This window comes from Guillardia theta, assembly GCF_000315625.1.
Source record: "Guillardia theta CCMP2712 unplaced genomic scaffold GUITHscaffold_31, whole genome shotgun sequence".
NCBI lineage: Eukaryota > Cryptophyceae > Pyrenomonadales > Geminigeraceae > Guillardia > Guillardia theta.
The window spans coordinates 394,173-414,072 of record NW_005434643.1 but is presented as its reverse complement, the minus strand read 5'-3'; the positions used below and the strand labels follow the sequence as shown (position 1 = coordinate 414,072).

General features: G+C 52.6%; 6 protein-coding genes across 6 annotated transcripts; 3 read left to right on the top strand and 3 right to left on the bottom strand.

The window, feature by feature from the left end:
• Positions 1–1,591: 1,591 nt before the first annotated feature.
• On the top strand, positions 1,592–3,910 carry GUITHDRAFT_94389 (hypothetical protein). Its single transcript, XM_005833214.1, has 5 exons — positions 1,592–1,657; positions 1,703–1,788; positions 1,891–2,218; positions 2,480–2,701; positions 3,326–3,910. The coding sequence occupies exons 2-5, from the start codon at positions 1,736–1,738 to the stop codon at positions 3,527–3,529; spliced, it is 807 nt and encodes a 268-aa protein (XP_005833271.1). The 5' UTR covers positions 1,592–1,657; positions 1,703–1,735; the 3' UTR covers positions 3,530–3,910.
• A 2,488-nt stretch (positions 3,911–6,398) lies between these two features.
• Positions 6,399–7,364, bottom strand: GUITHDRAFT_163035 (hypothetical protein; the record flags this gene model as incomplete). Its single annotated transcript, XM_005833213.1, has 1 exon — positions 6,399–7,364. The coding sequence occupies exon 1, from the start codon at positions 6,954–6,956 to the stop codon at positions 6,399–6,401; it is 558 nt and encodes a 185-aa protein (XP_005833270.1). The 5' UTR covers positions 6,957–7,364.
• A 2,360-nt stretch (positions 7,365–9,724) lies between these two features.
• GUITHDRAFT_163034 (hypothetical protein) lies at positions 9,725–11,807 on the top strand (the record flags this gene model as incomplete). The annotated part of the gene is made up of 5 exons (XM_005833212.1): positions 9,725–10,075; positions 10,556–10,621; positions 10,832–11,155; positions 11,597–11,652; positions 11,699–11,807. Exons 1-5 carry the CDS (start codon positions 9,842–9,844, stop codon positions 11,805–11,807), a joined length of 789 nt encoding a protein of 262 aa, XP_005833269.1. The 5' UTR covers positions 9,725–9,841.
• Positions 11,808–12,667: 860 nt separating this feature from the next.
• On the bottom strand, positions 12,668–13,557 carry GUITHDRAFT_152453 (hypothetical protein). Its single transcript, XM_005833211.1, has 3 exons — positions 13,122–13,557; positions 12,963–13,065; positions 12,668–12,892 (listed from the first exon to the last, which is right to left on the bottom strand). The coding sequence occupies exons 1-3, from the start codon at positions 13,544–13,546 to the stop codon at positions 12,839–12,841; spliced, it is 582 nt and encodes a 193-aa protein (XP_005833268.1). The 5' UTR covers positions 13,547–13,557; the 3' UTR covers positions 12,668–12,838.
• Positions 13,558–14,509: 952 nt separating this feature from the next.
• Positions 14,510–15,602, bottom strand: GUITHDRAFT_163033 (hypothetical protein). The gene has a single exon (XM_005833210.1). The coding sequence runs from the start codon at positions 15,473–15,475 to the stop codon at positions 14,585–14,587; it is 891 nt and encodes a 296-aa protein (XP_005833267.1). The 5' UTR covers positions 15,476–15,602; the 3' UTR covers positions 14,510–14,584.
• A 380-nt stretch (positions 15,603–15,982) lies between these two features.
• Positions 15,983–18,785, top strand: GUITHDRAFT_138383 (hypothetical protein; the record flags this gene model as incomplete). Its single annotated transcript, XM_005833209.1, has 13 exons — positions 15,983–16,051; positions 16,235–16,307; positions 16,358–16,437; positions 16,493–16,664; positions 16,726–16,780; positions 16,988–17,088; positions 17,146–17,187; positions 17,223–17,398; positions 17,443–17,548; positions 17,588–17,634; positions 17,769–17,796; positions 18,290–18,315; positions 18,552–18,785. 13 exons carry the CDS (start codon positions 15,983–15,985, stop codon positions 18,783–18,785), a joined length of 1,209 nt encoding a protein of 402 aa, XP_005833266.1.
• Between the last annotated feature and the right edge of the window lie 1,115 nt (positions 18,786–19,900).

Below are 19,900 nucleotides of genomic sequence, written 5' to 3'. Positions count from 1 at the left end.
CGAGTAAGAAGGATGCAAAGGCAGAACGATTACGCTCACATGCAGGGCATCAAGGTTGGGCAGACTGGGGGTAGTGGAGAATGCATCCAGTATTTCCATATGGACATTGTAGATGAACTAGAGCTAGAAATTGGATATCAAACAGAATTGCAGTGAAGGACGTATCCACAAAAAGGGGAATGGGTGCTGCGAGGTAGAATGAAAGTGGAGAGATGCGAAAGCATAGTCATTGCGGATGTGTGCAAACAAAGGAAGTTGGAGACAGGGTCATACCCATAGAAAACACTTTCATGCCCTGCTTGTCGATGCCTCATTTTCAAACAGAGTACATTGTTCAGCAAACGCAAGAATCATTCGGGAAAGCATCATTGGTCAAGTGAATCCATTTCCAGGAGATGGATTTCCATGCAGGCAATAGATCGCACCCTTGTGTTATTGAGGTTGCAGCTGACAGATGCACAGGATGGGGGTTTGGCTTCCATAGCAGCCCAAACCATGACGGAGGGGTTGAGGTAAGGCTAGATTACCTCCCGCTCCCCTTTGTTAGTCACAAACTCACGGTGCCCTTCGCTGACAGAGGAGGAGCCATGACTCGATGGACGGCAGCCATGTACAGATGTATCGTCACTGTGTCAGCAATCGTGACATGTTAGTAGGCACACAGCCGTTGGATTTCGTCTTCACCCAAGGTGCGTTCCTCCTCAAGGGATGGCCCGCGTGCGGTTGACGTGGCAAACGTAGATCTCAGCGATGCATCTGTCGTCTCCAGGGTCCAAGAGATCGCAGGAAGAGGATTTTCCACATGGCAAGACTCCACTGCAAAAGTGTGACATCTTTCTCTGTCGTCCGTTGTTGCTGACTGCGCCGAAGGGGTTACCTCGCGAAGCAAGGGAAGAGCAGGTCTTTCAGAAGTGCTGTTGCCGTCCTCTCGTGACTTGTGGTTCGCAGGCTTGTCAAGCGCTGGCAGCAGGAATGCTGTGATTAGAGGTCTTGTGATGATGACATGCTAGCAGAGGTATTTTGTTCTTTACGAAGGGAAGATCATGTACTGGGCGGACGAGAAGGATTTCCTTTCACAGAAGAAGTTGAACCCATACTTTTGTGAAAACCATATAACGCGATCAATGATGTCAGGCCCAAAGGTGTCATCGATCTTGCCGGTTGCTCCCTAGCTACGGCGGAACAGGTCTTGCCTGTTTTGTTGTCGTTTCTCGTGTGATTGTTTGTTTGCAGCACACCAAGAAACTTAACACGATCGGTTTCCCTCACGCTCTTACGACATGAGCCTCTGTTGACTTGCTGATGTCAGGCATCTTTCACCCTCATCGGAGGGAATATTTCCTCGAAGCTCCCAACCGATCATCAGTGAGACTCAGTGACTCGAGTCCTTCTGATGCGAATGCCTGTATCCCGCTGTATAGATGCCTGACCTGCTTGCTGTGTCATCTATGCTTGTGGACTCATTCGATTGCTCTTTCCGTCCTCCTCTTCTCTTCCTCCTGTGAGTGAGCTCAACACAAAGTGACTTGGATTGCAGCTGCTTGAATGGGTCAAGAAGATCGAAGGATTTCTGGGAGTAGGGAGGGAGGGAGTCTGTATATCCGATTTTGAACTCCTCAACATTGTTGGGAAGGGAGCATATGGGAAAGTCCTGCAGGTTGCGGACTAGTATTTTTCTCTCTGTCGAATGATGCGTTCAAAGGTAAAGAAGCTTGATACTGGCAAGATATACGCCATGAAGATCATCCGGAAAGACACGCTAAAGAAGAAGGAGCAGACTCGGGCAGAGTTTGAGAAGGAGCTTCAGGACAGAGAGCATCTTCGGGGCATCATCAACATCGACAAGTCAGTCTACAAGCGGTGGCTCGTTGAGTCCACAAAAGCCGAGAGGAGGATACTGGAAGTCGTCAACCACCCCTTTATTGTCCAGCTGCATTATGCGTTCCAGACTGCCAACCGGCTCTGTTTTGTGATGGACTTCATCAACGGGGGTGAGCTCTTCTCTTACATTACAAGGGAAAAACACTTCTCCGAACCGCGAGCTCGCTTCTACGCAGCTGAGATTATCTTGGCGCTGGAGTATCTACACAAGATGAATATCATCTATAGGGACCTGAAACCTGAGAACATTCTGCTCGACGAGAAGGGCCACATCCGCCTCACCGACTTCGGACACAGCAAAGACGACCAGAGCGACGATGATCGTGCGTTCAGTATGGTAAGACGAGAGCCTTCTCTGATATCTCCTCCTCTCCCCTGGCATCTTCCCCTGTTGCTCAGACCTTGCCTCTCTCGTCGCTCTTTCTGTCGTCTCACTTTCTTCCTACTCTTCTTTTCCTCCTTTCTTCCTCTCACCCGCTTCCTCCCTCCCTCCTCTCTCCCTCCTCTCTTCTTCTTCTTCTTCTTTCCCTGAAACCCCTCCCTCCTCCCTCCTCCCTCCTCTCTCCCTGATCCCTCCGATCTTACCAGCCATTCACAGGTTGGCTCTCCCTACTACATGGCGCCGGAGATTCTGCTGAAGCAGGGGCATGGCAAGGAGGCAGACTGGTGGTCGCTTGGGATCCTTATCTACGAGATGCTCGTGGGTCTTCCGCCCTTCTACCAGGAGAACACAAAGAAGGCGTATGAGGCGCTGCTGACTCAGCCAATCGAGTTTCCTTCCAACATCTCCAGCGAGGCGCGACGGATGGTTCGAGGGCTGGTGAGGAGCAGGAATGGGAGTGATGGTGGAGGATTGGAAGCTAGGACAAAGAGGATGGGAGGATGGGAGGATGGGAGGAGAGGAGGAGTAGGACGGAGAGGAGTAGGACGGAGAGGAAGGAGGAGAGCTGACTTTGTGCTGTGCAGTTGAACGTTGACAGCTCCAAGAGACTTGGGCGGGAAGACGTGACGGATGAACAAGTGGTGAGATAGACAAGAAATGGAAGAGCTGGGCAAGACTAGGAGGAGGGGGAGGGGGGTGGGGGCGGAGAGAGAGAGGAAGGGAGTAGAGAAAGAGAAGGGGTGGGAGGGAGGGTGGGTGAGAGGGTGGGAGCGAGGGTGGTTGGGAGGGCGAGTTTATGATGAGGAGACAGAGAAAAGGGCAGGAGCCTTCGGGGGGGTGATACTCGGTGAGCAGGGTTACGACGCAACAAGCATCGAGAAGAAATGGAAGAATGTTTCCTGGCTAGAGCCAGTCCGATGGCACAAACTGCTCGCCATGGAGGTGAGACGGTCAGAAGGAGACAGGAGAGTGGAAGAGCAGGAAGAGAGGGAGGGGCGGGAAGAGAAGTGGAGAGGATGAAGGATGATGATGCAGGGAGCAGAGTACAAGAAAGCAGAAGAGATTTGGAGCAGGAGGAGGGAAACACTGAGGACTAGGGACGGAGAGGGAGTGGATGTTGAGAATAACATTCATTGGGAAGTGGAAGTGACGATTGAGAAGGAGGAGCCACCCTTCAAGCCAAGAGTTCGAGACATCACAGACGTGAAGAATTTTTCGCCAAATTTCACGGTGACCGTGATGTGTGGGATGAGAGGAAGGAATTGAAGCTTATTGACAACAAAGGCGGGGGGGGAGGGGGGGGGAGGCCACTCTGTGTAACGCGTTTGCTCGCTGCATGAATGGTTTCTTTTCCTTCCCTCCCTCCCTCCCTCCCTCCCATCCTTTTTCTTTCCTGCCATTCTCGCTTTCATTCCATCAGCATGTCTTTCTCAAACCCTATTTTGCAGGTCGATTTCTCGCACATCAGCGCTGACGCAGAGATCAAGACTGGTACGAAAGAACAATGACGAGGAGGAAGCGATGATGATGGCAGTGACTGCTGTCCCCTTTGCAGTCCCCAAGGCCAACGATGTCTTCTCTGACTTCCAGTACGTCGCTCCAGTCTGGACTGTCTTGTCCTCCCCTGAGCTCCACCCGCCTGTCAACAAGGTGACGTGATGCCTTTGTTTGACTTGTTGTTTCTTTCTTGCTTTTCTGCCTGCTCAAACGTCCCCTTTCTCCTCTGCTGGATGAACACTGTTCTGCTGTTGACTTGAAGATTTTCTGTCGAGTGCTCTTGTTCCTATTTTTCCTGCTGCTCAACTGCATCTTCCTCCTCCTCTTCCGCTGGCGCTCCTACATCCTCCCTGTTGTCTTGTTACTGTAACCCGACAAGAGTCTTCGTCGTCCTCCTCCCCTCTCATCGTCATCCTTGTGTCTTTCTCCTCGTTGCTGGTGCCTGACGCTCCCACTCAAGTTCTTCTCGGAGGCTTCGTCTCCTGGTACTCAGCACGATGACTTCATGCCTCCTTCCCTGGATCTTGACAACCGGTCGACATTAAGTGAGAGTTCGACAAAGCCGAGCGAGGGGGGAGCAGGAGGAGCAGGAGCAGCGAAGGTGAGGTCACGGGTGTCGGCGAGGAGAGATTGTTGACAGTCAGCTTCAGCTCAAAGACGTCAAGTTCTGCAAGCTGGCGACAGGGAGGGAGGTGGGAGCTTGAGAGCTCAGGGCTGGTCGAGACTAACGTTGGGGAACAGGCCATGTCGGAGGTGCCCAAGACGGTGTCAGACCAACTCAACAAACTCATGGAGGTGACGAACAGACATACGAGAAAGTCATGATACAAACATGAGATGTGCATGTTGTTCACCGTCATTCTTTGTGTTCTTCTAGCCTATCAGCCATCCCCTTCCATCATACGATGATCTTCACACCCGATGCTTCCCAGCCTTGTTCCTGTTCCTCCTCTCCACTTCCTCCTTCGCTGAATTACCTACTTGTGCAATCATCACACACAACAAGAGCCCTCGTTGTCTCTTCCTCACATGTTATGATCAGAAAAACAAGCTTCTCTACCAGCATATCGGCAAGGAGATGGCGGACCCTGCCTTCCGTGCCATGACGGCCAAGGCGACGGAGCTCTGCTTCGAATGCAAGTGGGACATGCGGCTGGTGGCGAACTTGATCTGCGACTCAGTAGCAGAGAAGGACAACATCGATGTATCGAACAATCTCCCTCCTTCCCCTCCCTCTATTCCTCAAACTCCTCCCTCCCTCTACTCCCTCCATGCCCTCCCCCGATGCTCTCCCTCCATGCCTTTCCTTCCTCCTCCACCTCCTGTCATCTTTCGTATCATGCCTTCCTACAAGCCTGCGTGCGTTCCCTCCATCTGCTTACCTCCGCAAGCTCTTCGTCCTCACCATTCCTTCACAGAACTGCTTCACTCCCAAAGGAGCCGAGCACGTGGCGCGGGAGCAGCAGCGGCTCAAGGAACTGCGAGAAGCGTTCCAGAAGATCTGCTTGAGGCTGGACGACAAGAGGAAGGAGCTCTGCGGCTCTTTGCAGAGCCAGGGCAGCGAGGATGAAGAGAGCCTTTCCTCAGTCGGAGCTGTCAGGGTGCGAACCTCGTCGCAGGTGTGTGACTCGTCCCTTTCTCTTCCTCCAGCAGTGCTTCCTCACAGCATCTCCTCCTGCTGAGTGCTTTCATCCCGCTGCCCGGTCTTACCATACTGGTCTCCTCCTCGCTGCTCTTTGTCGCATCCTCCTTGCGTTTCCCTTTCTCTCCCTCCCCTTTTTGTCTTCCTCCCTTCCTTCCTCTTCCTGTCCCTCACCCCACCCCCTTTCTCCTTTCTTCCCCAGGGCTCCAAGAGCTCTTGCAACTGCACAGTACTGGAGGCCTTCGAGTCAGAGGCGCAAGCGATCCTTAAGGAAGTTGTTGCGCAGCAGGTGAGATTGAGTGACAGGCAGGCAGGCAGGCAGGCAGGCAGGCAGGCAGGCAGGCAGGCAGGCAGGCAGGCAGGCAGGAGAAAGAGAGGGAGAAACGCTTCTGACGTGCATCCTCCTCCTCTAGGCGGAGTTCGAGGCAGACGCCGAGAGGAGGAAGTTTGAATTGCCTGGCAAGGAGAGTGCGGAGTCCCTTGACGTGCTCGCTCCCCTTCCATCGCTCCATCCTACAGGTACGTGTGTGATGAAGAAGGAGAGGAGAGTGCAGGGAGAGAAGAAGAGCAGGAAGAGGGAGGATGGGGCAGGGTCTCAGGGAGAGGAAGCGGAGGACGCTCATGTTTGTATAGCTGTGAAGCGAGCTGGCGGAAAGAGAAATGGGTCGCGAGTTCACTCGGAGAACGATCTTGCCCTATGGCTTAAGGTACTGTCCCCTCTGTCCCCTCTTTCTCCGTCTGCTTGCTTTTAGCCAGACTCATGAAACCGCAGCAACAAGCCGAGCTAGTGGAGGAGGCCTCACCGCTAGAGCTCGGGGACCATGTCACTGGGAAGTGAGGAACAAGGCCGTTGATGACGGGATGTAATCTAGAAACCTCTGGCAGCGATCGCATGCTTGTCTTGGATTGAAGTCTTTACTGTACAGATCATCACACAGTCTTTCTATGTACCAGATGTTCATGTAGATTCAGTTTGCACACTATTCACACCCCCGCTCACGAGAAGACGAGGGAGAACTTGTTCGCATGCGCCTCAGCATAGCTCGTCATGCGCTTCGGGGTTGGAGGGACGCCATGGCCATGGGAGGGAGTGCAGGCAAGAGAACTTGGCCCCTCTTCCCCTTCGCCATGGCCGCCATGGCTGAAGGCGAGCTGACCATTGCGGATGTCATCCACGAAGTCCTTCAGGCTCTCGTACTCGTGACCTTCTATCAAGACCCTTCCGTTCTCAAGGACTCCTGTGATCCGGTTGAACGACCCCGGCCCTCTGTCTTCATCCCACCTGGCAAAGTAGGACACAGTGTTGGTCCTGGAGCTCGTTGACGACGAGCTGCTCTCGCTCCTTCCTATGCTGTTCCGATGAAACACCGGCCATTCTTCCTGCTCTTTGCCATTGTCGCCAGTCTCCGAGCTCCCCACCAGCGGGTCATCGACCTTGACAAGAGGTATGTAGCAGGTGAGAGTCGGAGGTTTGTTCCGTTTGAGTGAGATCCTCGATGTCGACCGCTCCTGCCATTCATCTGGAAGCGTCGATGAAGGGGATACAAGAGTCATTTCCTTCCTTCGATGTTCGTCACAACCCAGAAGACTTCCAACCAAATTTCTTGTGCTGATGTTTTCTTCACGCTTCTTCCTACACTATTCTCTGTCCATACAACAAGTTACGACAAGATGTCAACGTCCCAATTGATCCAATGCTTTTCAATGTTCGGCTGTCATGAATCAACAGGCGCTCATCAAATCATGGCATTTGCTTTTCTAGCTCACAAAACAGTCCCGATCTTCTTGAGCCTATGAAATGGTCAGGCCATTTTCCCCATGGTCAACAGACTAAATTTAAACCAGAAATCCCTGCCAACTATGTTTCTTCTTTCTACCTAGAGCACCAGTTTTCTGCACTCTCCGTGATGTTTTTAGGACTTTCCGCAAGAATCCTTTGTATTTGTATCACTTTGTGCGGAGCACTTTGCCTGCTCCTGCACGCCAAACTTTTCCTTCCCCTGGCATTCTTGGGCTGAATGCTTCATCCGATTCGCTATCCCTCCTTTCGTTGTGCACATCACGAGAGCTCTTGCCCTCTATCCCTCTCCCTAACTTCTCTCTTGCTTATTGCATTTGAACCCCACGGACTATTCTTCTCCTCCGCTCGATCACTCGTCTCCTCTCCCTCTTTCAATTATCCTATCTGGCATCCTCGTATATCTCCCTATAGACCCCATGTGTGCCTCCTACATCCTCCCTTTCCCGCCCTCTCATCTCCTCCCTTTCGCTTCTGTTCGCTTTCGCCATAGGATTAAAACAACTCGTTCCGAGACTCGGATAGACCCGAGTCATATCCAACCTAGGACTTCGGATCACCTATCTCAGGCCACCTAGCCTATGTCCTGCTATGTAGGGGAGTGGGTTGCGCTCTTCATACGAAGGGGGTAGGGGTAGGATAAGGAGTAGGGGTAGTGTAGGTACCTACAAAAAGGTACACCAGGTTGTAGAGGACTACCCGTATGTTACACTTAGTCTAGGGGGGTTGTCGGTAGATATGGGGTGGTAATTTGTTGCTCGGAGGCCGGGTAGGCACAAGTGATGTGAGAGGATGAGCAAAAGATTGAGGGTGGGGGTAGTGTTTTGAATTCTTATGTAAGGGGGTACTTGCAAGGGGTTTCAAGGGTACATGGTGTTTGTTGGTGGGTATAAATGTTGGGGTAGTATCTAGCCAGAGCAACTACGGGTGGGGTGGTGTAATCAATCAAAATAAACACGAACCGTTCTGTTTTTAAGTTTCAAGATTTCGATCTCCAGCGAGCCGTTGTGATATTCTGACAGCTTTGCACTTGGCAGGTCCACCCACCCGTCATCGATAGGCCATTTTAACCCCTGCGATTTCTAAAATGGAATACAGTACCCTACCCTGCTAAATGCCCGTGCTCCTACCCCACTTTGGATGAAGCGATTTTCTGGTTTTTTTTTATTTTTGAGGGCAACAAACAACTTACCTCTAAACATTTTCTTGTTAATATTATCCGCGTTATGGTGAAGTGCGGATGATATGAAAACTCCCCTAGCCTAGTCCGAATAATTTCACCGGGGGTACTATATTTAGTTCTTTATTTTGGAATAAAAACAACGCATTTCAAATCTTGAACAACTCACGAAAACCTACAAAGCATTAAAAAAAAAAAAAAGCAACTCCGGCAAGAATGACCATTGATCGCTGTTGACTAAAAGACCATCAGTGGAAGATTTTCGAATGATGAGAGGTGATAATTTGAAATCAAGAGGTGAGAAATCGAACATTCCGGAAATCACTTCTGTCTCAAGACAACCTTCGTTCAGCATCCCCAACACGCACATACACAGTCCTTCTCTTCTCTCTCTCTCTCTCTCTCTCTCTTCTCTCTCTGCTTTCTCTCTGCTTTCTGTCTCCTCCCCCACTTCTCCCTCCTCACCCTCCTCTCCTCCCTCAGCTCGTAGCTCTATTCTGCTTTTCCGCCCTTTCCTGCCAGTCGCATACCTCCCTTTCCCCGCAAGCGCTTTCCTTGTTTCTGCTTATCCCTGCACCCCTTACCGGTCTCGTTCATCTCCGCGTCCCGAGAATGCCTCTCATGTGTGGCGTGTCTATCATGTTCACATGTTGAAAGGAATTGGAACGTGACGGATCTGGACCTCGACACAGCTACTGTTCCACGATAGTTCGGGTATACCCTGATCAAGGATCTTGCGGATTTCGAATGAGCTCAAAGCTGCTTGTGCTCTTCAAGCAGCCCTCCCGACTTAACGTCCTCCACCGCAAGTCTCAAAGCTCTCTGCGGTACTCGGATGACAACGTTCACTTCTTCATCTTCCGCTGGCACCCCATCAAGAGACCCGATGGAGTTGCCCCAACGCTCCCCGAAGAGTCAGGCAAGAAGCTGCTGGGAGGGTTCAATGAGCAGGAGTTTGCCGACGAGCTTCATCGGCTGACGCACGAGCGGCTAGAGGAAGAGTCATCATGGCTTTTCAAAATCTACGCTCATAAGACCTACCTGGACGCTGACTGCATATCATACCTGTCGCTGAACCGGCACGCCTTCAGCAAGGAGAAGTTTGTCTGCAACTGCACCATGTTCGTTCCGGTGGTCACGTGGGGGAGGGCGACGAGTGTGTTGGGGACGCTGGAACAAGTGCGGGAGGAGGCGGACACAGAGAACGACTTTCTGCAGGTTGCACTGGCGATGATCTACCTGCTGGAGACGAAAGCGGGTAGGGTGAGGCTAGTGCTGCCGATCCTTCGAGACGAGGGAGGAGGGCGTGTGTCGCTGAGAGACGCCATAGAGAGGCTGAGCTCGGCAGGCTCGAAGCTGAATAGCGAGAGTGCGAGTTGCATTCTACAGGGAGCAGGAGTGAAGGAGGAGCCTGAGAAGATAGTGAAGTATTTGAGCGGGATATCGGTAAGACTGGCGGTGATGAAACTTCTGTCAAACTCCAGCAGGGGGGATCTGGGGCTGGACGCTTGTCCTGGGGCAGTGAGCGGGGCATGCGGATGGTACATGGTTGAGAGGGACATGGGAGCGAAGGGAGCTGCGAAGGGAGCTGTGGAGATGATATCGAACCATCTCGTGAAGGAACTGAGGGAGCAGGTGGTGGAGAAGGTTTGGCACTTTGAGAAGCACAACCCGCGGGGGATGGAGATGCTGCAGGTGCTACAAGCGACGAACAAGTACCAGCTGCTGCACGAGTTCTTCGCCCTGCGGAGCATCGACTCTCTGGATCGGCTGTCTGCCGTGAGCACGACGACGTCAACGGGGAGGACAAAGGCGTGCGAGGACAGCGAGAACCCGTGCGAGCGGATCAACAAGGCGAAGGAAGAATTTTACGACGAGGCAGTGGAGGCAATAGGGGAGATAGTCAAGAATTGTGCTCAGGATCAGCGTTTCCTGCCGTTGAACACCAGACTGAGCCTGTACCGGGACGATGATGTGGACGGGATACTTGCGCTGAGATCGAGCAACTCGCTCGAAACGGCACTGCTCAAGACTCCTGCGCAGTGCTGCATTGCGTTTGGAGGCCTGGATCAGATGTTCTTCGGGGCAGTGATGGTCCAACGAATGTTGGCTACCAATTCTGTCTTCATGGTGGACGCTAATTCCAAAGAGTTGAAGCATCCGAAGACTGTTCAGGTGTCAAGAGTGATCGACTCGTTCTTGGCGTTTTTGTGGGGTGTGCTGTATCTTTCAGCGATCGCAGTGAGCAAGTACAGCACACCCTTGAACGCGAAGCGCGTCTTGGTAGGTTCCATGCATCTTATCCTGTGGTTGAAGATCGTTGCATCGGCGTCGGATTTCATTCAGTGCGATCCTGACGATGCGGGTTTTGTGTCGTCGTGCAGCGGACTTTCTTCCTTTGTGCTGATTGCATGCATCCTGATTGTGATTTTTTTTGTTCACTTCGTGCAGCACTATGCCTGGATTGTGGTGTTTCTGCTTCATGGAGCTTACTGCTTGAGAGACGGGCTGACGATCGAGGAGAACACAAAGCACGTGTTCCTGGTGCTGGGAGTTCTTTCTTGGCTGATTGTCATCGTCATTGTGGTCAGGTACTCGTTATCCTATCGGCAGACATTCAAAGAGCTCCATATTGCAATGGAAGGATTCGAAAAGACCTGGGACAGGGTTGTGTCAAAGTCATCAACCAAGTTGGATGAAATCAGCAATGAAGTCCTGGTGATCTCCCTGAAGCTCAAGGCGTGGACAACAAGGGAAGCGAGTTTGTGGGAAAGGGTGTGGTCGAGGTTGATGGGCAGGCAAGCATCGCGGTACTCGGTGAGGAGCAATAAGATCCGGCAGCACAGCAAGAGTCTGGAGAAGCTGTTTGAGGAAGCGCACGAGATCAGCGCGGCGTTCCAGCTGTGGGTGGGCCAGTGGAACCCAATGGGGAGGGTGGAGTACGGGAAGGTGAAGTCATGCGAGCGAGCCATCCAGAAGACGGTGAGGTCGTACCACCGCGACCCCTCCTGCTTGACGGACCTCGTGCGATGCACCGTTGTGGTCAAGTCGATTGAGGAGGTGCTGGAGTGGGTGCGGCAAGTACGGTCGATGTCGGCGGTAGCAGCAGGACTGGGCAGGTCGATGTTGGAGGAGCTGGAGCAGACGTGCCAAGGTGACCTCGAGGTGAGGGAAGAGGGTGAGGTGAAAGGCGCCTGATGGACTTTCGCTGTGCAGTCAGGAAGCGGGGTGCAAGGAGATGTGTACTTGAACATCACAAGCATCAAGAACAGGTGAGTGGAGGTAGCAAGGGAGGCGATAGAGTTATGGGGGCTGCAGGTATGACCGCAAGTACGACTTTCAATCTTGCGGGGGGTACAGGGATCTTTGCGTGTGCTTTGAGGTGAGAGCAGGGGGGAAGAGGAGGAGAAGAAACGGAGTGGGGTGAACAGAGCTCGGGGTGAACAAGGGGGTGGTGAAGGGAGAAAAGGGGGGAGTGGGAGGAGGTAGTCTGATGTGAAGAGGTCAGGTGGGGTGGACGGTGAACGCCAAGAGTGGGGCATGCACTTTCATTCCGCTCAAGCAGTGGGACGAGACGCAGGGCCTGCGGCGGCACATCTGCGAGGTTCAGGTGAGTGTAGAGAGGCTGAGTGGGGGGGCAGACGCGGAGAGATGATGGGGAGGAGCAGGTGTTGCTCGATGAGATGTACAACGTGAAGCAGCACCTTCACAAGCAGTATGTCAACTTCCGCAACGTTCTATGTCAATGAGCCAGTGGGAATCCTCTTAGTAGCAACTGTAGCATGGCCTTGCCAGTTGGCTGATGCCCGGCCAACCGTTGAAAGTTGTCATGAGTTCTGAGGCTTACTATCCGATGATCACCCCGATTACCCGGGCCCGCTTCAAGTTCACATTCTTGAATCGCCAGGGGAGTGAGGCAGGCTTACTGGTTGCCACTGCGGCCGGGCGGCCTCAGGGCCGGGCCAGCGGCGCAGCGCCGGGCGGCGGAAACTCAAGCCTGTTGTCTAGGGCCCGGCGGCGGCCGCCACGCAGGCCCGACTCAGTGGCGAGACTAAGCCAGCGGCTGCCAGTGTGATCGGATTGGGGCCGGCTCCGCCGATCAGCAAGGTCCCATCCTCCCCGCCGGCGATCGGACTCGGCCGGCCGCCCGGGCCCGCCGCCGGCCCTTCCCCAGATCGCCCGGCTGATTAACATCTGTTGAATCTTTGAACCGATTAACATCTGTTGAATCTTTGTGGACTGCTATTGGTACTATGTACAGGCCTGTAGTCGCCTGCCGCCCAAATCATTCTGTCTAATGTATTCCGAACTGATAAAAATTCAATGATACAACATGCCACTGTTCTGTCGGACTGATCATTAATATGAATCAGCCAAGTTTTGATCAATCCTCTCATCAAATTCCTTCGCAAAAGAGGTTGAAAATAGTTACACACATAGGGAGCTTTAACCAAGCTCTTAATGAATCCTTCCTGCTGCTCCATATCCTGGTGCTCCCAAACCATTCTTGGCCTGCAGTCAGGAGTGAGCACATTAAACACTGCAGGAGAGCACACGCAATGAAGACACAAACGACATTTACATTTGAGGGAGGAACTTTCTGATTATCCGCGCCCAACATGGTTCGAGCGTAGGCAATGCACAAGAGTAACACGCCAATCACCAGAAAGAGGACAATGATCCACCTACGGACGACAGCGTCAGAGTTGGCACTTGCAAGCATGGGGCACGCGATCAGTACGTGATAAAGAAATATAGCTCATTCTTCTTTGTCATCTTGAACTCCGAAGTGATGTCATCCGAATCCCCCCCCCCATTCTCAAGCCTCCTATCCCCCTGAGAGTTCGTCTCCGTGGTGTTAGCATCAGTTCCATTGGATGCCTGCAACTGTAAAGCACCCTTCGGTGTGTTAGCTGCATTCAGACTAAGCTTATTCGCAGCTACTGAAACAGCTTTCTTGGCGGCTGTGTACAGGGGACTTGTTTCCTTGAGAAGCCAATCAAATTTCCCATTGTTCATCCTCGGATCCTTGGCATCAGCATTTGAAGGTGTCGCTGACGCTAGCTTCATTCCAGTTTTTGGTTGGATGTTCACTTGATTTTTTGAAAACGCTTGCATTGATGTGGCATGCACTTGTCCCGGTACATGATTCGCGTGAACAGCCATTACGCTTTGAGGAACTTTCTTTAAATATGTCTGTGACAAGGCGTGAATCGCAGAAATCTTAGCTTTAAGCTCCTACAGAAGAAAGATCAGTTGCACTTGAATCCCTCTCGACACTCTCGCATGCAGCAACAGAGGCAGAAGTTCATCCACGACAAGGAAGGACTCGACTGACTGTTCCGACCTCCCTTCTCAACAGCAAGACGGCACATACCTCTTGGGGAGATTTTTGTTGATTTGCATTAACTTCGACGAAGAGGACGAGCAGGAGGAGGAGACCTTGAGCTGCCATTCCTCCGCTTCCCACGCTGCGCCCCCCTCCCGGCATGTCTTCACTCTTCCGGAAATAGAACGGTGTGATTTGTAACTGATTTGAAACTGCTCCTGGCGGCGCCAAAGTCGCCGGGCCCTGGCACTACTCAGTGACTACTCCGGCCCGGGCCCGCGGAGCCCGTTATTCAGCAGTCACGTCCCCATGGTCAACAACTATTTTAAATGCTACGATCGAGATCATGTCCCTGATCACATCCCGCTCCTTCCATTGGGACCGGATCATCTGATCACGTCCCCCATCGTTGGGGGATATGTAAAGTCATGTCCCCCCGTCGCTGAATGACCATGTCCCTCCTTCGTTTTTTGCTCCCTTGCTGATTTGACGCCATTCCGTGAATTTGGGTTCCAGTAGTAAAACTCACATCCCCTATACCACTCTGGTCATGTCCTGTGCGTCTGGCATGGAATCAGACGGGCTCCGCAACTTGACAGGGAGGAGGGCGCAGAACCTTGAAGACGCAGATGTATTTCCCAGGTAGAAAAATCTCAGTCAGTTCTCAGAGATGTGCTCGATAACCACATGGATTTTGTCTGTGCAATAGAGGACGAGGAAGGGGATGTCAAATCCCGCGATAAGCTCATTTCATGTTTTAACGTGTTTTTGCATTCTGTAGAGTGATGCTACAAACCTATCACATCAAACTCATATTTATTTGAATAAACAAAAAAAAACAAAATGAGAAAGCACTCAAACCCTGCAAGGCATTTCTACATTGTTGTTATCTCGCAATAAGAGAGCTGGTTGAGCCAGAACTCTTCTCCCTCCCGCGCAGTTTGAAAAAAAGAGTTCTGTCGGGAGAGAGATAGACCGTTTGAAGAGTTCCTGGACAAGGACGGGGGAGGAAAATCATTAGGCTCCTGAGACGGCGTTGTGAAAGTAAAAGTCCCTTGCCAGCCGGATGCAATCTGGACGGACTGTGACTCTTGACTGACAGGAACGGGCTCAGCTTGGGAGTACTCCATGCTCTGCACCTCTGTTGACTGTTCGGTCTTGAGATTCTCCGTTCTGCTCTTGTGGTTGGCAGCATGGTCTTGTTTCCGCTGTGCTTTCCGGTGCTGCAAACGGCGCCTCTCCTTTCGCCACTGCTCTAATGTCACCAGCCCAACGCCCATTGCTGGCGGCTCTGAAGCTAGAAAGTTGACCGGGGAGGAGTGATACGACTGACTATCGGAAGAGCCGTCGACGTCGTCGTTGGTCTCGACCATCAGACCTCCAGCATATCTTGATTCGTACTTGTATTTCCGCTCAATTGAATCTTGCCTTGGTTTGGTGTCACTTCTTTGTCTTCGTCTCAACTTCTCGTTCTCGGCAACCAAAGACTGGATCTTGAAGTTTGCAAGCGAAAGCTGCTGAGACAGTCCATCGTTCTGCGCATGAAGCGTGGAGATTTGGGCCTCAAGTTTCTGAACGTAGCATCTTGCTTGATCCCGTGATTTCTTGGCAGCCAGCCTATTTTTCAAGGCTCTCACACGATTTTTCACCTCCTTCGCATCATTCTCTTTGCCAGAGTCAAGACTGTAATCTTGTCCTTCTTGTTGCATCCGCAACAAAAGTTGCAGTTCCTCTTCAAGTGATTGTTGTTGTGAAGGTTTTCTCATTTCTCGGATTTGGATCCTCGATCTCGCAATGGCTCAGTTCAGGAGAGGATGGGTTCAGATCAAGTCTTGGTCTTCTTGGAGTGTCAGTTATCAGGGAGAGGCTTCGAGCTTCGTGTGGTAGAGGGAACTTCTTGCTCGTGGCAGAGAGCGCGTGGAAGGACTGGTCGGGCGAGGGCTGATTGATAAAGGGGAGCAAGGGGCGGAAGGGGGTAGGGGTACAAAAAGGGGAGAAGGTGGGGTAATCGAACTATGTGGGCTTAAAGGCACGTTCTAACGGAGATCTCTATTTAAGCTTCTCGGAGAGCCGAATCGACTCGTTTTTAGGTCAGGTCAGGTTACCGTCATCAGTCAAGTCACGTACCGTTATGCCCATGTGCCCTTTTTGCTCACGTCCTGCAACCTTCTGTGAGTCAAGTTTCCAGGCTCGCTCCGGAATAGAAGGTTTCAGAGGACAGCAAATATTTATGATAGCTGTGTACTTGCTGCCCTTGCCTGTCGGGGTCTGCCATGCCAGGCATGGCGAGATGGGCGCTGGCTGTTCTAGTGGTCGGAATGGCGGGAGGACTCAGCGAAGAGGTAGGCGCTGCTGCTGACGCGCGTGACTGCGATGCTTGTGATGGCGATGAGCATTGTTGTGCTGCTCATCTTGATGTCTGGTGGGATCGGAGTGAGATCCAGGAGAACAATTAACGTTGGGGCGCAAGAAATGATACCTTGCTGTAGAAGTCGACCTCTCCACTTACCTCGACGTTCTTGCAGGATGCAGGCATTGAGTTGTACCTCAAACAAGCTGACACATTCATCTCGGAGCCAGTCAGTTCCAAGAAAGCATGTGCGCCCCGCATCAACGCCTCGTCCGCTGCTCACTTGTTGCCATGACAGGCTTCGTGGAGTCCTCGGAGTGCAGGCAGTCAGGCTCGCACTGGGAGCCGACGAGACCAGTCGTCATGGTGTTTGCACCTGTGAGCATGCACGGGAATATACGACCAATGATCGCCCCTGACTTTGAGTGCTCAGAGGGGAAAGGAGCGCATGGTATTGGGCTTGCTGGAATCCTGCAAGAGGCAGGATGTGGTCTTCAGGATCCTGGCAGAGGATGGTGCTGTGGTTGGATTCGAGCTTGAGAAGCTCATGAGGCACAAGGAGATCAGCGTCGAGACAGTACACCTCAACATGTCAGAACCTCAAGGTAGATGGACAGTGGACTGGGATTATTGCCTCGCAGCCTGTTTCCTCACCGTGCAGGGCAGAGATTATGAGGTCAGTTGAGAGAAGCTTCCAGCAGCTCCTGCACTACCTGCCAAGGTGAACACTCTCGATCGACGTTCCTAGAGGCCTTGGAGGGTTCGAGCTCGTAAGGATCCAGCAGGAGAATTTTCTTCATGCCCTGGACCAGTCGATGCTCTCTAGAGACGAGTCAGAGCATGGAGGAGCCGTCTCTGGTCTGTCCTCTTGTCTTGAGGCCCTTGGTGTGACTTTTACGCTACCTGAGTGCTGTAAAGTGCCCTGAAGTTGTTCGATCCAGGGGTCTGAGGCCGCCATTGCGGGGGGAGTCTGCCGGGCAGTGAGAGCTTGCCTAGCAGGAGCGCGAGAGGAGCTGAAGGGGCTGGGAGGTAACTGCCGGGTGAACCGCATTGCGCATGCTTTTGACGCTGCTGCATGCTCGATAGGAAACGGAGGGGGCGATGTAGAGCAAGGTTGTGTTTGCCGCGGTGAGCTTGCTCTGCGGGAGTGATTTTAACGACAGTTATGGCGCAACTTTGGGACAAGATTGGAAGGGAGCGAAGGAAGTACCAGCAGCACGAGTCTGATGGGACGCGGGACGTTGCCGCGAGGGAGGTGGAAGACAGACGTAGGGATCGCGGTAGCAAATGCGGCAAGAGGGAGGACGCGGTGGTAGTCATCCCAGTCGTCTACAGTCAGGTCCCGACGTCGCATCTGTGATAGACACTGACCCTGAATGGCAGCCGGAGATGCTGAGGACGCAGGTTATCACGTTCAGGAAGCATTTGCTAGACGAGCTGGAATTGTTTGTAGTGATCGATGCGTCAGATGACAGCATGAGTGGGGCTGGTGCGAGTTTGCGGTGGTAAGGTTCTGAAAGAGTGCCAGGAGCACAACTGGAGGACGTCTGCAAGGAGATGGGAGTGCGGTACATGGTATCGCCCTCGAGGAGGAAAGCTGAGAAGTAAGATCAGGAGCAGGAAGGAGGGGGAGGTGGAAGAGAGGGGGGCAGGGGGGCAGGGGCGGGAGCGGAGGGGGAAGTGTGCTAGTGAGTGACCCTGTATTCTAGGCATATGGCATCCTGGATTCATGGGGCGGTAAGAAAATTGGCAAAGTTTGATAAAGAATAAGGACAAAAGAGTGGTAGAAATGGAGGAATGTGAAGGAGTGAGTGAAGGAGTGAGGGAGTGGAAGTGAGGGAGGTAGCAAGCAAGGGTGGCTTGTTTCGACTGGGAGCTGATCGTCAATCGTTGTTTAGCTTTTGGACTGGTTGTGGAATGATGTCGTTCTGGAGGAATTCTCAACAAGTGATCTTTTCATTATCCTCCTCCTCTGCCTGCTCCGCCTGCCCCTCCTGCTCCTCTTGTTCATCCTTTTCATCTGATTCCTTGTCCGTCTCATTGAAGTTCTACCTTCTTTCCACTCTCTTTGGTTCCTTCCTGCTTGTTTTTCAATTCTCTTTCATCTCCTACTGCACTCTGCCTTTTCATTATCCACAGTTCACCGCCCCTCCTAGTCCCTCCCGCTTTCACTTCTCCTTCCCTGCTCCTCATGCTCGCTTGCACCCTCCCACCTCTGACAATGTGGCAGGACTTGTGATGCTGACTGAGCAAGACGTGAGGCCACACGAAACTCTTTGTGCCTCCTTCTTGAATAGCTGTTCTCTCTCCTCTTTATCGCTGATTCCTTCTCTGCCTTCCTCTCCTCTCCTCTCTTCCTCTCCCTTCCTGCTGCTACGCTCCTTCAACCTTTCTGCCCTCCCTACTCATCCTACCGACCTATCCCGCCCTTGTCTATTCCATACACTTTCTCTCCTCCTTCTTCTCCTCTTCCTCTTACTCTCCTCCTCCAGGTGTTTCTGGTCAAGGCAATCAGCCTCCGCGAGCTCGTGAGAAACGACCGCAAGCTGCCGGATAAGAAAAGAGGGAGGGAAGTAGAATCACAAGAGACCTTCGATGTTTCAGCAGCAGGAGCAGGAGCAGGAGCAGGAGCAGGAGCAGATGGTGATGGAGGAGAGTCTGACGTTGCTCCTTTCATAGCGGGCTATCTGCAGGCATATCAAAATTTCCTTTCCTTCTTGCCTTAGTTGCGAGCAGGAGCGAAGGGGCTCTGCGGGGCTGACTTATCGCTACCTCCATCCATGTGCCATGTCAGTGCTGCTGCCCCTTCTCCCGTGTTTGACTACTCGCAGGCTCCTCGACCTCTCTCGCCTGCTTTTCCCTTCCTCGCTCTCTTTCTCGCCCATGGTGTGGAAGATGGAGTGCAGGATGGAGAGAGGGAGGGAAGCGGCAGAGGGAGGGGAGGGTAGAGAGGGGAAGGGTAGAGGGAGGGATATGAATGTCGCGGGGAACATGACTCGTGCGCTAGGTGATAGACGAGGCTGAACTCGATACAGGTTTGTTGCAGCAACGGAGGGTAGAGAGCACGAGGAGGTTTTGATGTTGGCAATGATGTTGTAGCTGCGCATAGGAAATAGATCGTGTTGCTGTTGAAGCAGGAGCAGGAGCAGGAGCAGGAGCAGGAGCAGGAGCAGGAGCAGGAGCAGGAGCAGGGATGAGGGGTTGGGGTTGGAAGGGAAGGGGGGGGGGGTATGACGTTGGTTGGTGTTGCTTCCAGGCGGCGGGTTTGCGCCCTACTTTGAAGTCCTGAAGGAGAACTACAAGGCAAGGCGCCTCCTCCTCCTGTAGTTGGAGGGTTTGAGCTGCTGCCGTCAGGAAATGGGCAAGAACATCTCGGACGACGTTGCTACGTGCGACTGGATGATGATGATGATGATGATGGGGATGATGAGGATGGGGATGATGAGGATGAGGATGAGGATGAGGATGATGATGATGAGGATGATGATGATGGGGAGGAGGAGGAGGAGGTGGTGGTGGTGGTGGTGGTGGTGAAGGATGATGATGATGAGCGTGATCAGTTGGGACTTCGTCCGTTTTCTCAACTCAGAAAAGTTCGCTATCGAATGTAAGCTCCTTCTGATCTAACGCATTTATTCCTGTACTGATCATCGCCTTGGTCCTTGCCGGTCACCTGCTTCTACCCCTCCCCAACCACTGAACTCCCGCCCGTCTCCTCCCCTCACCTGCCCTCTTCTTCTCCTCACCCTATTCGCAGGTTTCCGTCAGTTCGAGGAGTGTACGTGAGTTGTGCTGCGAGTTCTCAGTCCTGACTTGCTGCACAAGATTTCGGCCTCCCTGA

Bases quoted from the DNA above. Each gene is read 5' to 3' on its own strand.
- GUITHDRAFT_94389 (XM_005833214.1), top strand. From the start codon at position 1,736: ATGAAGATCATCCGGAAAGACACGCTAAAGAAGAAGGAGCAGACTCGG. The intron at 2,219-2,479 runs GTAAGACGAGAG...AGCCATTCACAG, and splicing joins ATGATCGTGCGTTCAGTATG to GTTGGCTCTCCCTACTACAT. The intron at 2,702-3,325 runs GTGAGGAGCAGG...AAAGCAGAAGAG, and splicing joins GACGGATGGTTCGAGGGCTG to ATTTGGAGCAGGAGGAGGGA.
- GUITHDRAFT_152453 (XM_005833211.1), bottom strand. From the start codon at position 13,546: ATGGCTGTTCACGCGAATCATGTACCGGGACAAGTGCATGCCACATCA. The intron at 13,066-13,121 runs GTACTGATCGCG...TGTCGTCCGTAG, and splicing joins GAGCTATATTTCTTTATCAC to GTGGATCATTGTCCTCTTTC. The intron at 12,893-12,962 runs GTAAATGTCGTT...TCCTGACTGCAG, and splicing joins AGAAAGTTCCTCCCTCAAAT to GCCAAGAATGGTTTGGGAGC.
- GUITHDRAFT_163033 (XM_005833210.1), bottom strand. From the start codon at position 15,475: ATGAGAAAACCTTCACAACAACAATCACTTGAAGAGGAACTGCAACTT.